Source organism: Dendrobates tinctorius, unplaced genomic scaffold (genome assembly GCF_039654945.1).
Source record: "Dendrobates tinctorius isolate UK_male_01 unplaced genomic scaffold, ASM3965494v1 ptg000144l, whole genome shotgun sequence".
NCBI lineage: Eukaryota > Metazoa > Chordata > Amphibia > Anura > Dendrobatidae > Dendrobates > Dendrobates tinctorius.
In genome coordinates this window covers 10,951,330-10,967,370 of record NW_027361811.1, presented here as the reverse complement: position 1 = coordinate 10,967,370, position 16,041 = coordinate 10,951,330, and the positions used below count along the sequence as shown (strand labels likewise).

Below are 16,041 nucleotides of genomic sequence, written 5' to 3'. Positions count from 1 at the left end.
AATAAAAGTTATATTTTAAGGCTGGTTTCACATTAGCGCTTTTTAAGCGCACGCACGGCCGTGGGTAGCTCCGCCCCCGAGCCGGCTCTCTGCCCGGCGTGCCCGCCCCTTGCTTGTAGCGCCGCCTCCTAGCGCACAGCTGCGCCTGCGATAGGCGCACCCTATCTTTAGCATAGGGTGCGCAGATCGTGCGCTAGTTGCGCTTTGACCTGCGCTGCGCACTTTTGACGGTGCGCCGTGCGCGCCAAAATCCGAAGTTTGATTTTGGCGTGCACGGCGCACCGTCAAGTGCGCAGCGCAGGTCAAAGCGCAACTAGCGCACGGCCTGCGCACCCTATGCTAAAGATAGGGTGCGCCGATCGCAGGCGCCGCTGTGCGCTAGGAGGCGGCGCTACAAGCAAGGGGCGGGCACGCCGGCTCGGGGGCGGAGCTACCCCCGGCCGTGCGCTTAAAAAGCGCTAATGTGAAACCAGCCTTATAGGGTTTTTTTTCCAGTTAGTCGGCTATAGGTAACCCTTGTTCACATTATACTTGTAAGTTAAGGAATGTTTTTTGCAGACGCCGGACAGCGCATGTTTGCCGTATCCGGCAAAAAACGGTGGCGCCGCATGTCCATCCGGCACAATGCAGCGATCATTACATGCTGTGTGACAAAACCAGATCCAATTCCGGATCCGTTTTTCACACTTTTCGCCGCATCGTGCCGGGTTCAAAAAGACGGATGTGTGAAAGTAGCCTCAGATGAATGACTCTGATACCTGATACTTGGACTTCTCTCAAACATCAAAATGTTTTCCAGATACCCTCAATACAGTAGTTGAATGGTTCATCTCATAAGCGAAGGAAAAGGATCCTTTCACTGCCATTTGAGATAATGGCTGAGTGGTTAAAGGGAACCTCTCAGCAGGATTATGCCTAGCAACCTACACACAGTGCCAGGTCGGTGCTGTTATACTGAATAAAATGATACCTTGGTTGATGAAATCTGTCTTGTGGCCATTTCTTAATCTTTATTTTCAGTTTTGTGCTAATGACATGCTCGTGTCCTAAGGCGGGGTTCATGTATGTGGTGCTCTGATTAGCTATTCTCAATGCAGACTGCTGACAGGTCACTGATCTGCCCCCTAGTTTGCATAATGGATATCATCACATACTGAATTTAAAAAAATAAAAAAAACACTTCTTCAGACAGGTGCTGGCCGTGGCACCTGCACTGCAGCATAATCGCATGGTTATTGTGCACTCAATCCCCTTTGCAGTTACTTGAGAGGAAAAAAAAAAGTCATTTTGAAAATGGCGCCTGCATCGGTTTGTACAGAGATCCAATATCTGCTTTTGCGCAGGTGCCAGCGCCATCTTGCTGGAGAGGAAAAAAAAGTACTCCAAGATGGCAATGCCTGCACATGCGCAATAGCAGCTGTCGGCGATCCTTTTTCTTTGTTTACGAGATGATCCATTTAAGCACTTTATTGAGGGTATCTGAAATACCTTTGGATTTTGATGTTTGAGAAGTCAAGTATCAGTCATTCCACAGAGCAATGAGTTTCAGCCACGTTTACATTTAAAGGGAACCTGTCACCCCCCCCCAGGCGTTTGAACTCCAAGCTCTCTGTAAAGCCCCCGTTACACACTGCGATATCGCTAGCAATATCGCTGTAAAGTCACCGATTTTGTGACGTTGCAGCGATATCGCTGCATGTGATACTTACCTCCGACCGGCTCCCCCGCTGATTATCGCTGATCGCGCGAGAAGCTGCTGGACCATTTCTCGTCGTCAGCTTCCTGCTGTGACGACGAGCGACGCGTGGAGCCGGGCGGGAGGACGCAGGATCGCCACGTCTGACAGGTAAGTAGCGATCCCCGTCCCCAGCGATGTCGCTGGTGAGATCTGCCTGAGTGGCAGCTCACTAGCGACCACCCAGCGATTCTGACCGCGTCATATCGCTGGTCGGGATCGCTGGTGAGTCGCTAGGTGTAACGGTACCCTTAGTTTGCACACTTTACCACTGTGCTATGCTCTTATTTGAAGGATATCAGTCTTCTATTTGCTTTTGTGACTTTAAAGGGAACCTGTCACCCCCCCCCCAGGCGTTTTTACGTAAAAGAGCCACCTTGTGCAGCACTAATGCTGCATTCTGCCAAGGTGGCTTTTATTTAGCGTCCCTTCCACCACTGAAATAATTGTTTTTAAAATTGGTCAGACATACCTGATATTTGACAGGGGGGCAGGTCTTTCCCCCCTGGACACAAACGCCTCACATACGTCAGTCATGTCATGCTTTTAAATTTGGCGCCGCCTCCTCAGCAGCGTATTCTGACGTCACCACAGGTCTTGCTGCACCGATGCCCTGCTCAACTCCGCCCCTACAGGTCACATGGTGCTGACGTCATCACAGGTCCTACTGCACCACTGTTCTGCTGAGCTCCGCCCCTACTGGTCACATGGTGCTGATGTCATCACAGGTCCTGCTGCACCATTGCTCTGGTGAGCTCCGCCCCTACTGGTCACATGGTGCTGACATCACAGGTCCTGCTGCACCACTGAAATATTACAGCACAGGTGCGAGAAAAAGAAATGAACTATGAGGAGGCGGCGCCAAATTCAAAAGCTGGACATGACTGACGTATGTGAGGCATCTGTGTCCAGGGGGGAAAGACCTGCCCCCCCCTGTGAAATATCAGGTATGTCTGACCAATTTTAAAAACAATTATTTCAGTGGTGGAAGGGACGCTAAATAAAAGAGCCACCTTGACAGAATGCAGCATTAGTGCTGCACAAGGTGCCTCTTTTACGTAAAAACGCCTGGGGGGGGGGGGGGGGGGGTGACAGGTTCCCTTTAAAGTCACAAAAGCAAATAGAAGACTGATATCCTTCAAATAAGAGCATAGCACAGTGGTAAAGTGTGCAAACTTACAGTAAGCAAACTAACGATGAAAGACTGATACAGAGGGGAGAAGACCATGTAGTATGAACAACGATGACTAACACCACACCATAGTGTAGCCAGTGTTCCTTTGAATTATGCTTCTAACTGTATTTAACTAACTGTATTTATACACTAGAAGCATTCAATGTATTTCCTGCCTTTTTGCTTCCTTTGCGTTTATTCATGAAAAAGATTTAGACCAGTGTTTCTCAACACCAGAGTTCAAGGCCCCTCCAAGCGGATCATGATTGGAGGATATCCTTCAGAGATAATCTATGACCATTTCTGATGCCTTGCTAATAATTCCATCACCTTTGCAATGAGGAAATTCTGATCTGCTGTCTGAGGCCTTGAAGATTAAACTTGAGAAACACAGATCTAGACCAGTGTCTTGCCTAAGCCATATTTCTAAAATGTACTCAAACATCAGTCCGTAAACACCCAGTTTTTATATTTGATGTTTTAGCACAAGCTCAGCTGATGCAACTAAGAAAGCTTTTAGTAGAGTTGCATGTGGTGTGCTTGAGACATCACCTGATCTGTAAATGTGTACTCTTACAAGGGATTATATTCATGGGGGAAGGGGGTAGAAGAATTGAGACTGCTGATCATTGATTTATTTTTTTTATCCTGTGGATGGGTGATCGTTCTTGAGGGACCAAACAATATTTCTGAGAGCAATTCATATATTGCAATATGTTCCTAATGTTTACTAAGATTGTGGTTTGAATTAATAGGCAATATCTCAACAATGCAGTGCTACAGCAGTGAAATAAATGTTACACAAGGAAAACCAAAACATACAAGAGACTACTTTTTGTCCCCCAAAATATGCAAAGCCACTACACATTGTTTTGTCAAGACTAATTCCTGTGATACCGCAGTTATATTATTAACTGTATGGTAAAGCAAATGTAATACATCTTTTTTTGTAGGCTTTGGTCTTCTTTCCATCTGCATCCAAGCTATTTAGCAAAAGAGGTACTGTAACTGGGTTAATGGTTTTACATTCACTATACAGTTAAAACCCACAATTGTCAACTGTATCACCATTGGAAAGTTTTCACTTCTAGGGATCTACACATACCATTCTTGCCTTTACCGACAGTGTGCACATACCCTTAAACTCTGCATACTTGTGCTGCATCCAAAGTGATGCTTAATACTGAACATCAGGTTCAGCATAATGACATGTTAAACATTCTCCAATTCTTATTTAGTGCTTTAAATTTGACTTTGTTTTGTGCGACTGAAATCAGAGCCTATTCAGTTGTAACAGCCACACTTGGTAACAGTGCCAAAGTCATTCTTGTGAAGACAACACTGACCTAAACCATGATTGCTCCTATCAGGATTTTTGATAACTGTAAGCAGTTGGGAAGTAAAATGTGACTCAAGAATACAGGTGGTAAAAGTTTCAGTTTGCTTTACCACGATATACAATTTTTTTTTTTTAGCACAACAAAAAACTACTTGTCATTTCAAGAGTGTGAGGCTAGTTTCACACTAGCGTTTGGAGGCGCAGCAGACGCCGCGTCTCCTCCGGTCACAGCTCCACCTATGGGCGCATGACGCTGCATGCGACCTGCATAGCCTATCTTTAGCATTGGGTACGCAGGCATGCTTTTGCCGCCGCATGCGCCCTTTTGACTGCGCGCCGACCTGCGGTAAACTCATTGTGTTGCATGTTAGTGCGGCCAGCGCAAAGTCAAAAGGATGCATGCGCGGGCAAAAGCATACCTGCACATGGCCTGCATACCCAATGCTAAAGAAAAGGGTACACAGGTTGCATGCAGCCCATAGGTGGAGCTTACTGGAGGAGGCGTGGCAGGGGGCAGAGCTTCACGGCGAGCATCCGCTGCGCCTCCAAACGCTAGTGTGACATTAGCCTTAGGATGTTTATTTTATGTCCATCTGTTGGGAAAGAAATAGGAAGTCTCCATACACATTAGATCAGCCGATCACTCAAATTGGCAACTTGCACTGACATTAATGTGTATGGATGCCATTGTATTTAAAAATTAATCCTGCAAGTGTGCCTTTGATTGAAGATGTGCTGAAAACTTGCCAAAAATGCTTTAAAGAACAACTATTTCTTGCCTGGGATGGGGCAATTCACTTTGTGCAACAGTCCAGCAGCCAGGTAATCTGTGACCACAAACAGCAGTGTACAGCATTTCCAGCCCCTCTTTTGATTAGCCAGCCTTACAGCATCACCTTTGCAGTGTGACACGAGACGTTCATGCCAAGATGGCTAAACAAAAATAAGACCCGACGAGGTGGTACTCAGGACATGGTCACCAAGACCAGGTCTTGCCAATAACTTCACACCATTTCTACTTCTTACCCAATTATGCACAACATATTTAAAAGAAACTCAAGGTTAACTGGACTCTAGGTCTTTTTTCAACTTATGTAACCTGTCAACCAGTCCAATCTGCAGGCACAATGTTCTAGAGCAGCAGGTGCTGATACATATGGAATTTTAAGAGGAAACCATGTAATCTGGGTTTTAATCATTCAGCAGGCAGGCTGATTAGTGACCGACAGCTATTTTTGTATACATACGTCTACAAAGAAAGCAGTCAGTCACTGATCCGCTCAGTGGGTAGTCTGAAAATCCCCAAAAGAGCAAGTGTAAATGATTAAAATCTATGTTATATTATACAGAATGTTCTCACAGAACAAAGTCAATGTACTCAGCTCCCCCTGCTCTATAATACGGTGCTTGCAGATTGGACTTAATTTACTTAGTAACAGGTTCCCTTTAATAGAAAATTGTTAAATTTAGAATAAGGCTAGTAGGAGGGAGGAAGAATTCTGCAAATGACAGAATCTACTGTGATCAAACATCCAAAAATATGCAGGTAATGCCTTACAGTTTGATGCGTTATTTAGCCATTTGCTGAATCATTTTTCCAGTTGCCATGAAACATTGGCACAAATGCAAAATCTTTTATTTGCATACCAAATAAATGTGACGCTAGCAAGTGATGAAATAAGCACCCAGGTTTAACTTCTCCAAAGTAAAGCGTACATCTATAATTGGCTAGCATGACATCTCCAACTCTGACAGATTGCAAAAGACAATGGCCATTTCAAATATGTTTTGTTTAAATAAAAGTTACTACTCAATTGGCTACATCTAAAGAATGAAAAAAAAAATCCTTTAAACTTTAATTGATAAAAACTGAGCGCACAGCTGGTCATCTCAATACACAAACACAAGAGACTAACTTCAGTTACAACATACCAATGTAAAAGTGATAAAAACAGCAATGTGTACAATCGGCACATTGTTACAGTGAACACAATCCCCCAATTCTAAACAGACAATGCAGATAAAACAAAAACGGCCTTGAAATTAGGACAATTAGAATGTAAATGAATAAAATAAAATTGAAAAACCCAAAACGTATCAGTTTTTCAAATATTAACAATTATCCCAATAGGATTTGCACAGACATGCTTAAGAGGAGTTTTATTCTCCATGTAATAACTGAATTTGGAAAATAAAGGGGAAATAAAATATCTTAACAGAAAGCAGACATATTCATTCATCTTTACTAATTCCTGTACAACTCCCTTGGAAGTGGGGTATTCTTCGCTGTGTGCCGCTGGCTACTAAGAAATGCATCCGGCGATCCAGATCTTGGTTTGTAATCCAAAAGCAACGAAACAATGGGGGAAGAAAGCATTCCAGGTTTTGTTTTTTCATTGGAGCTGTCCTAAACAAAATATTTTGGAATCCACTTATGCCTGAAAAAGAAATTCATATTTTGTTCCTCATATATAAAACAGTAAAAACATAGCAGCTGGCTGAACCCAAGCAGGACATGAAAGAACTTAGACACAAACTCTACTGTGCAGTTACCAATAATCGGGCAAACTCTTCGAAGTGTAACATTATCACACTGCTGTTCTCATGCAGATTGCCAGAAAAACCATGTCAGATTAACCACTACTGCAAACTCTGGAGAATAAAGCATAAACTCCTAGTTCTGTAAACTAAACTAGCTGTCTTCTACTAATCCTTTAGTAATAGCTTGTATCATGCATACTGTCTAAAGCTGAAAGCTGTACCAGGGGCAGTGGCAAAAAAAGAGCTACTTGCACTTGAGAAACAAGCTGTTTTTTTTCAAATCCAAATGGGGAGATAAAATTGTAGGCATTTAGGATTGTAAACTATAGACGTAATAGTCGGGGAAATTGTTTGAGGCAAACGGAAAAAAAAACCCAAAAAAACAAAAAAAACTTTGCGTAAACCATAATAGATACTAAATATAAAAATGTACTACAAGATGGAGAAAAATGTTAATGAATACATAAAGTCTGCTTTATGACCAATTTTCCAATCAAATACTGACCGAAATACCCATTTAGATTTGAAAACATTTAATAAAAACACAACATGGAACGTCGTTTCCTTAAAAGTTATTTTTTTATTGCGATAATAGAAATAATTGTAAAACAAGATCAAGTGCAAAGAACTAAATTTTATCACTGCTCACTGTACACTTTCCTCTTCATCATTAATGTGGTCTGTTTGGGTCCTGGAAAAAAAAGAAACCAAAAATGGCATTTGTGCTTTATTCAACTTAAAAAAAAAACCCACTAAACTTTATTAAGATAAAAAAAATAAGTGGGGAAAGTCACAATCAAGGGAAATCAGTATAACATCTATAAATAGTGAAGTTATAACAAACCCCACAATAAAGTAATTTCCACTGCTCATGGTAGATAGTCGTAACCATTGCCCTTCCTTGACTAATATATATCTCTATCATGTACACCACCCAAAAGTTTTAACAATGAAAAGTGCTTTTAAAAAGTAAGCCACCACTCATTCTGCACCTGATCCCAAACTGCACTGCTATATAGCACATCTTTCATGGTAAGGTGCTAGATCAATAAATATCAACCACCAGTTATTTTCTACACCTTAAAATGTATTACACCTATGAAGCAGAGGAAGGTTTTTATTATTTTTTTTTTAATCAGAAGCGAAGATAAAGAAAAAAAAAAGATGCAGGATTCCTTCATTCTTCACTAGTCTTAGAAAAACTTGCCAGAATACTGCTTCACACTATAAAAAAAGAGAACCTTACATTAGAACCCTTGAGCATGTGCCTCTCAATGTTTAGAAGTCAAAACCCATAAGCATAATCTTCAGAATACTGCTTCACACTATAAAAAAAAGAAAATCTTGAGTTAGAACCTGTAAGCGCATAAACCTTACAGAAATAAAAGACGTTATCAACCCAAAAAAGAAAAAAGGCTAGCACACAAGTTAATAAAAGGCATGATTAATATGCAGGTTAGTGATAATTAGGAAGCAAATAACCCAAAACAAGCTACAGCATTAGGCAGATTAAAGTAAAAATTAAAAGTAGTGGTTAGTAAATAGAAAAGGTGTGAAACGCTGCATTATAGGATCCAATCAAAACGACTGTAACTTGTCCTGTAGAGGCATGGTCTGTGCCATATGGCAGACCGTGATTTGTTGTCAATGTTGTTATCTAAAAACAACAAAATCACTAGTCTTCCACACAGAACTAAACCAACATCCACTGATTTCTTCTAATATATCTACAGGTACATTAATACAAATGTTCTTTTTTTTTTACAAATCGTTTGCAGTCGTTTCACGACAGAGTTGAGCTGTTAATTTCGTGAAGCAGAATTAGTTTTAAAGCACCTCATTTTTTTTTAGTAATATATTATTAAGAAAAAGACAGAAAATAGCCAGAAAATCTGAAAAGGGAAAAAAGGAGTTATAGTAGTACACAGCTTACAGACAACTTTGTAAAAGTTTAGTCTTAGATCCATGCATGATAAAGTGCCAACTACTTGCCTGTTTTGAAGCAAATATTGTGCATTCTGTATCTGGTCTTGGGTGCCTATAATTGTGATGATTCGATCATCTGACCCTTCCAAAGGTTCATCAATTTTGATAGATGCACCCGATTCATGGCGAATTTGTTTGATCCTTTGACCCCCCTTTCCAATGATAGAACCTGCCAACTTAAAAAAAAAAATAAAAATGCAAAGATATGAATAATTAAGTACTTATAAAACAGATGTGACAAGCCTGGCAATATTATAAAGATTTGCAATTAAATAATGAATACTTACATCTTTTGGAATAGTGACTTGAGTAGTTATGACAGGACCCCCTATATCTCCATAAGAACTCCGACCTTGAAACAAAATACACAATTGTTAATGACAATACCCACAAACATACGAGCAATATAAAGGATTGTGCTTGTGGGGAGGATGGAAAAACAAAGACACTTACCATATCCAGAGCCACCCTGGGGGGGGAAGAAAAGAAACAGTCATTTACAAAATCAAACTAGGTGTAAATCTCTTAAACATGCCTGACTGATTACTGTCACGTAGTAGTACAATTAGAATTTTGTGTTTGTCCATGTGTAGCAAATAGAAAAATCTTACAAAAAAAAAAATCTTACTAAAAGATTGTATATATATATATATATATATATATATATATATATATATATATATATATATATATACACACACACACATATACATACACACACGGATTGATATATAGCTCTACAAAACCTACAAAGAAAATAAACGCAAGACGGTTAGATTGAACCCCCTACCACCAAAACTTGCAAAAATTAAGAGAAAATATACCAGACACCTACCATCCCATCATAATGGTCAGGTCTCCCTCGACGATCACTAGAATTAAAATCAAAAGTTCTAAGTATAAACAAAGCAGAAGTCAGTAGGCAGCCATGGAAATCACAATACAAAAACAGCAGTACAGAATCATTACCAACAATGTGAGATACTTACCCTCCTCTTGGTGGTGGGGGTGGTGGAAGTGGAAGATTGCGAGCTCTACTACCACCTCTACCTCCACGACCTGGAGGAGGTGGGAGAGGCCCCCTCCTTGGGCTCATATCATCATAATCTCTTCTTGACTGAGGCATTGGACGGCCACCCACTCCTGGAGGCATCCGATCAAAACCACCTCTAGCATGCATGGGGAAACCCATAGGACGCCCTCGTCTGTCATCAAACATCATTGTGAAGCCACCATAATCATACGTTTCATCATAGAAGTTGGGATCATAGGGTTGTGCTCTGCCTTTGATTGGAGACTGAAAAAGTATGATATTAGATTAAGAAGATAAAGACCAAAAAAAAAAAAAAAAAGACATCCCATAAACAAGTTATGCTTACCTCAGATATGAGGTCGAGGATGACTTTGATGCACTCAACCACTCTATCTGGTTTTCCTCCAATCAGCACAACACGATCTGTAGAATGGGGGCAACACTCCTGGAATAGCTTAATTGTGGTCTGTGTGTTCTGGAAAAGTAAAAATGGAGTCAGTTTAGGAAAGACAAAAATACACCTACACACAGCCACCACAAAAAGTTGCTATATACCTCTCTAAGTTCCTTGATCTTTGCACCTTTGACACCAATAATGCCTCCTGCCAGGGACTGGTGGATAAGGAGCCTCAACTCACAGTCAAAGTCACTTCCCTTATAGTGCTGGTACTGCAAAGTAAGGAACAACTTTACTAAAATTTCTACAATAAGTTATTAATAGAACTAAAAGGTCATACATACCTCTTCTAACGTAGGAATGATTTTCTTCAGGATTTCACCAATTGTTTCAATGTCTGCACTGATACTTAAAATACTGCATGACAGACACGACATAGGAAAAAAATAAAATGTTAGTAAATCTTTCACTTCTATAGTGAGATAAGGATGCTAAGATGTACATATAACTGCTATTTAAAGATTTACACATGCATATGTGCTTTTATTTCCTTTTTTAAAAATTTCCTTCAGTTGAATGTGACTGGGCAGTAAACGTTTAGATGCTGGTGAGGGAAAGGGATTCTGGAAGGATTTAGATAAAGCGGTCATAAAAGAGGCACAGAACTGGAAACAAGTGAACGATCACATTCCCCGTCACCACTAATTCAGGACACCCTCACTATCTGAATGAAACTGGCAAACTACAGGGAGAGTTGGAAAATGCAATTGGTGGATACTGATGAAACACCTTCAGAAACTGGAAATATCAATGAGCTTTGAAGAGAAAAAAATTAAAATGACAATAAGCAACAGAAACGTGAAGTGAAAGTGATTAAGAGTTAGCGCCTAATTAGGAAAGGAACAGTAGACAATGAAACAAGCAATGCTGCAGGAATCAGGCGGGCCACAGACAGAAAATCACTCAGAAAACAACTGTACAGTGTGGAAATATGCAACTCTTGAAGCGATGTTTGCTCTCTTGTATATGGAAATTAGTGGTTCCAAAGACTAACTTATGTAAAGAAGATCATTGAAAAAAGATGAAAGGAAATACAAAAAAAATAAAAATAATAATAATCAATGGGAAAACAAGACAGAAAATAACACTATGTAGGGGAAACTAATCATATTAAAAGGCAGGTTATAACACATTTCTCTTTCTAATCAGGCAGTGAGGCATAAACTGTTGGGACATACCGCTCGGGGCCACTGCTGTCTGGGACTGAAACACTGGCATTGTACTGCATTGGTCATTGGCGTTCGTGGATGTTGGCATTGGGCATGGGCATTCAATCGGAAGATGTCAGGAATAATGCACGTTGGGCAACGAGCACATTTTTGGGCATAGCCAACCAGGGTTTTCACATGGGCGTTCAGGGGTAGATGGGCCATCATGATGGGCAACGCAGGGATAAGACGATCCAGTACATGGGCAACGGAGATATGTGGCCAAAAAAAACAAGGAGAGGGAAAAGGGGGGGAAAAGTAATACATTTTAATTTAATACAAACTGGACTCAATTTTCAATTAAAGTAATGGTATTAAGGTATATCGAAATAACACTTAGGAAATTAACTTCTAAACGCTGACTGTAATTCTACGGTAATCTGACATTAAACAACGGTAGCAGGCTGGCTCGTGGGTATAGACACATTCCCTCATAATATGAAGGATCTGAGCAGACTGAAAACAGCTCTCGGATCAATGCAAAAAGGAACTAAGGGAAATATACAAGTGAAAGTACTCCACTTAAAAGTTTTACTTGGAAGGCAAATAGTGATAAGAAAAATAATTACAGATTGTATAAGGCACATGGTGCCAGGTCAGCTTGATGAAGGCACCAGCAGTAGTATGCAAGTGTCTAATCACGAGTCAACCCACTTAGGCATTGTACGAACCATTAAACGTTATGTGTTATTAATCTACAGAAATTTTCACATTAATACTAATCATAATGAAAACTACCCGTTCTATAGCTAAGTGTTCTAACTCTAATACCCCTTCACAAGCCTAAAATGGACTGCCTGGATGTTGTAGATACCCTAACATTATCCTTAATAAGCAGAAGCTGGATCGGGGATTCGCTTTAAAATACTCACGTCTGTCCGAAGAGCTTTTATATTTTTTCCTCCTTTTCCAATAACTGCACCAGCATTCTGAAGAGACAGAAAATACAAGACATTAGTGACTGTTATAAAAGTCAGCACCCAAGTCTTACAGCAGGATGTACATCTGCATAAGAAATCATCGTCCATCAGCTGGAAAGTAAACCTACTTTACTCTGGAGCAGAATACGCAATTCAACCATCATATCTGTGTTTCGGGATCTCTTGAAAGCCTGTTCTTCCTCCATGTCTTCTGCTGGACGTTTTCCTACATAAATGCAGTTTGATTAGAATCAGCAGGCAACTGACATCTTTATCTACCACATGTAGATAACATACAAAGATGGTAATAATCAAGCAGCTACTACTTCAAAAATGAAAAGGGGCAACACAGTGCAAGGAAGCCTCTCACCGTTGGTCTCTGTGTTAGTGAATTCAACCTCTTCCTGCTCTGTCTCCATCTTCATTCAATAGACTAATGAGGTGGTGGCAGCTATCTGTGTAGAGACAACAGTCAAAAGAGAAGATCATCATTGAGGTTCTGGTGACACACATACTGCTGCTGATCAAGGCGAGAAAAGCCAATGCAGGCCATGCAGGTCAGGTTATAAGACACGAATGGTAGGAGGAGGGACAAAGTGATGACTCCTCTCTAGCACACTGACCTATGAGAGCCTGCCTGAAGTAAACCAGTCATTTGCAAGTCTCACTGCTGCAGCCAATCACTGCCTCACACCAATAATCAGAAGGGCAGAGCGCAACTAAGATACAGTAGCATGGAACCTAGAAGAGCTGTTAACATGATGGAGACTCTAGAACTATTGTTAACATAGTGGTAAGCCTAGACAACGCTGCCTATATAACAGGAGCTGCAAACATGATGGAGACTCTAGAAGGCACCTATACAAGAGCTGCTAACAGTGGAGAACATGGAAGCCGCCTATACAACAAGATCAGCAAACATGGTCAGGACTCTTGAAGAACTAACATGACTGAGAACCTAGAAGAACTGTTAACACAGTTGTGAACCTGTAAGAATTTTCTTATAAAAAAATTTGATGACATGATCCAAAATTATGAAGATCAAGCGATTGTTTGCCCATACACCTTAGAAAACTATTCCTTTCAGCTCCCAAGGCTTGGTTCAGCCCAATCTGCATGTGTTCTCAATAGGGAAAGGGTTGCTACAAGACACCTTCCATCTCTGTTGGGAATCAGATAATGGCAGGGCATTGCATCCTTTTCAGAGCCATGGTGCAGAGTTCAAATCCCACCAATAATATTTGCATGTTCTCCCTGTGATTGCATGGGTTTCCTCCCACGTTGGGAATTTAGATTGTGAAGCCAGATGGGGCACTGATGATATGTATAAAGAACTTTAAAAATAATGCCAATATATAGTAAAATATACGTTAAAATCCATCCAATAGACCCCAACACTTCCCTGGGTGGGAGTACAGTCCGGACACTACCATATACATTAAATGGTCATTAACACGATCTGAGCAGCACTGTGGCTCAGTGGTTAGCACTAATGATGAGTGAATGTGCTTGGCTGTTCGAGACATGCAGCTAGTACTTGAACATAGTATTCGAGCACGCTGTAGACACTCAGTACCCGAGCATGCTCTGATAACACCTTATCTGAGCACATCACTAGTTAGCAAAGCAGCCTTGCAGAGCTGAATTCATATCACACCAAGGACAACATCAGGGAGAACATGCAGGTTTCCTCACACACACACTCCAAAGGCATACCGATAGGAATCTAGATTGTGATGCCCAATGGGAATAGTTCTGATGTCTGTAAAGAGCTGTGGAATTAATAGCGCTATGTAAAGCAGTAAAATAAACATCTATGGCCACTTTTAGCTTTTACACCTGGCGCATTTAGTATTCTCTGACCTGGGTGCGGATTGTGCTGCGGATTTGCAGGTAAAATGACCTGCGGTTTTCCCGTGTTTTGACACCTGTACAATGGAACGGGTGGTAAACCGCTGCGGAATTTGCACAAAGAATTGACATGCTGCGGATTTAAAACCGCAGAAAAATCAGCAGCATGTGCACTGCGGTTTTTAAACTCCATTATCACTGTACATTGCTTGCGGAACTGCAGCGGATCCGCAGAGGCAAATCCGCACCGTGTGCACATGCCCTAAGGACTGCATGTTAATGGATTCTTCACAAAATAGCAACTGCCTCAACACCAGGACCCCAAAAGTGGCTCTGGACCCTGGGAATTCAGTGCTGAACTCATGGACTTCTGGAAATACACAGGTACTGCACGGTATAATCTGTTTTCTCCAGCCAATCCCATAGAGAATGAACGGAGTCGAGGTTGGGAATGTGCAACATGGCTCTATATGTAGAGCACGCAAGGTGACAGCACATTGGCCTCCATCCAAGGGCCCGTGCAAGCGGAGCTCAGCACCTCTGGATGGCGCAGGTCCTATAACATCCCTGACGCCATAAGGCCTGAGCTCAGCCATCTGAGGTGGAATCAGGGCTTATGGACGATCAGTGCACTGCAGGAGAAAGGCGGCCTCCGAGGGGACGTAATGTACAACGCGTGGACGAGACCCACCGACACAAAGGCGAGGCTCCCACACGCGGGGACAAAGCACGCCACGCCGCTCCCGCCTTTGTCTTCAGGGCACCGGGAATAGCGGCCCCGCCCCTCGGCCGCGAGCTTCCGCCACCAGCCATTTTGTGAGGAGAGAAGACGGGTAGGCAGCATGGCGGCTGCGAGCCACACAAAGCCCGCCTAACACTTCCCCGGCCTAGTCCGACCCCGCCCGCACTGTGAACACAAGCCTGCCGCCGAGTATGAACCGGGGGGATGGGCTGCGTGCCCGGTAACGGAGGCACTGCAGGCCTGGAGCACAAAACGGAAAACGCCCCGCCACGAAGCCTGTGTATGTTATAACAAGCCCAGTCACGGCTCACTCCCCGCCGCCCTGCGTCACACTAGCACCCGCTCTCCCCGCTAGCAGAGTGACGCAGTCCCTAATAAACCTCTCCTCCGCCCTCACAGCGCCGTCCAGAGCAGCCATAGCGTCCACACTGCGCCAAGGCCGGGCCCGCTTTACCTCGCTCCTCCGCCGCTCCCGAGCTCCCTCCACTAGCGCGGCCGAAGCACAAGACGAAACCACACGGGGTGCAACCTACAGAACTGCTAAGTGTGAGGCTCCGCTCTCCGACTGCGATTGGACGCTCACTAAGCGGACAGACTGGATTGGCTGAGGAAGAAGCCAATCAATAGTAACCCCGCCTACCACTTCCAACAGGGCACTGTACGATACAAGCTTGGTTGGACGGAAAACCTGGCGCAAGACGAAGATAATGAAAGCGGCGCCTAGCAATGTGGCGCACGTACACCGCACACACCGGGGGGTGGGGGACTCCGGGACGGGGAGTGCTGGGGGACACCGCGGCCGGTAACGGGTGTCACACCGTGTAATGTACGTGCATAATAGCACTGCTTTCCATATGTTAGAAAGCGCAGTCCAACGAGCCGGTTGCCAAGACAATGGGTGGGGGAGGGGAGACATCTCGCGATATGACGCCGGGTCGTGCGCAGCCTGCGGCCCTGTGATGGTGTGCTCTGTGCTGGCGCCTCGTGGGAGCCGCGGGTGAGTGCTGTGCGCTGTATGAGGCGAGGTCGTCCTGTCACACACACGGCCGAGAACC

General features: G+C 42.8%; 2 protein-coding genes across 7 annotated transcripts in view; one reads left to right on the top strand and one right to left on the bottom strand.

Moving 5' to 3' along the window:
* Positions 1–6,073: 6,073 nt before the first annotated feature.
* On the bottom strand, positions 6,074–15,596 carry HNRNPK (heterogeneous nuclear ribonucleoprotein K). 6 transcript variants are annotated; one of them, XM_073546018.1, is made up of 15 exons: positions 15,441–15,596; positions 12,764–12,848; positions 12,522–12,619; positions 12,346–12,402; positions 11,444–11,487; positions 10,550–10,622; positions 10,364–10,477; positions 10,155–10,283; positions 9,765–10,072; positions 9,611–9,668; positions 9,229–9,244; positions 9,063–9,127; positions 8,782–8,951; positions 8,036–8,114; positions 6,074–6,686 (listed from the first exon to the last, which is right to left on the bottom strand). In XM_073546018.1, exons 2-14 carry the CDS (start codon positions 12,816–12,818, stop codon positions 8,075–8,077), a joined length of 1,227 nt encoding a protein of 408 aa, XP_073402119.1. In that variant the 5' UTR covers positions 12,819–12,848; positions 15,441–15,596; the 3' UTR covers positions 6,074–6,686; positions 8,036–8,074. The 6 variants fall into 6 exon arrangements, with proteins under 6 accessions (XP_073402119.1, XP_073402123.1, XP_073402122.1 ...); XM_073546022.1 differs by having other exon boundaries at positions 9,611–9,647; XM_073546021.1 differs by having other exon boundaries at positions 10,364–10,471.
* Positions 15,597–15,864: 268 nt separating this feature from the next.
* The window catches only part of RMI1 (RecQ mediated genome instability 1), a 40,467-nt gene continuing 40,290 nt past the window's right edge, over positions 15,865–16,041 (top strand). The window contains exon 1 of the mRNA XM_073546017.1: positions 15,865–15,983. The gene's annotated coding sequence lies outside the window, so the exon portion shown is untranslated. The remainder of the gene's footprint in view (positions 15,984–16,041) is intronic.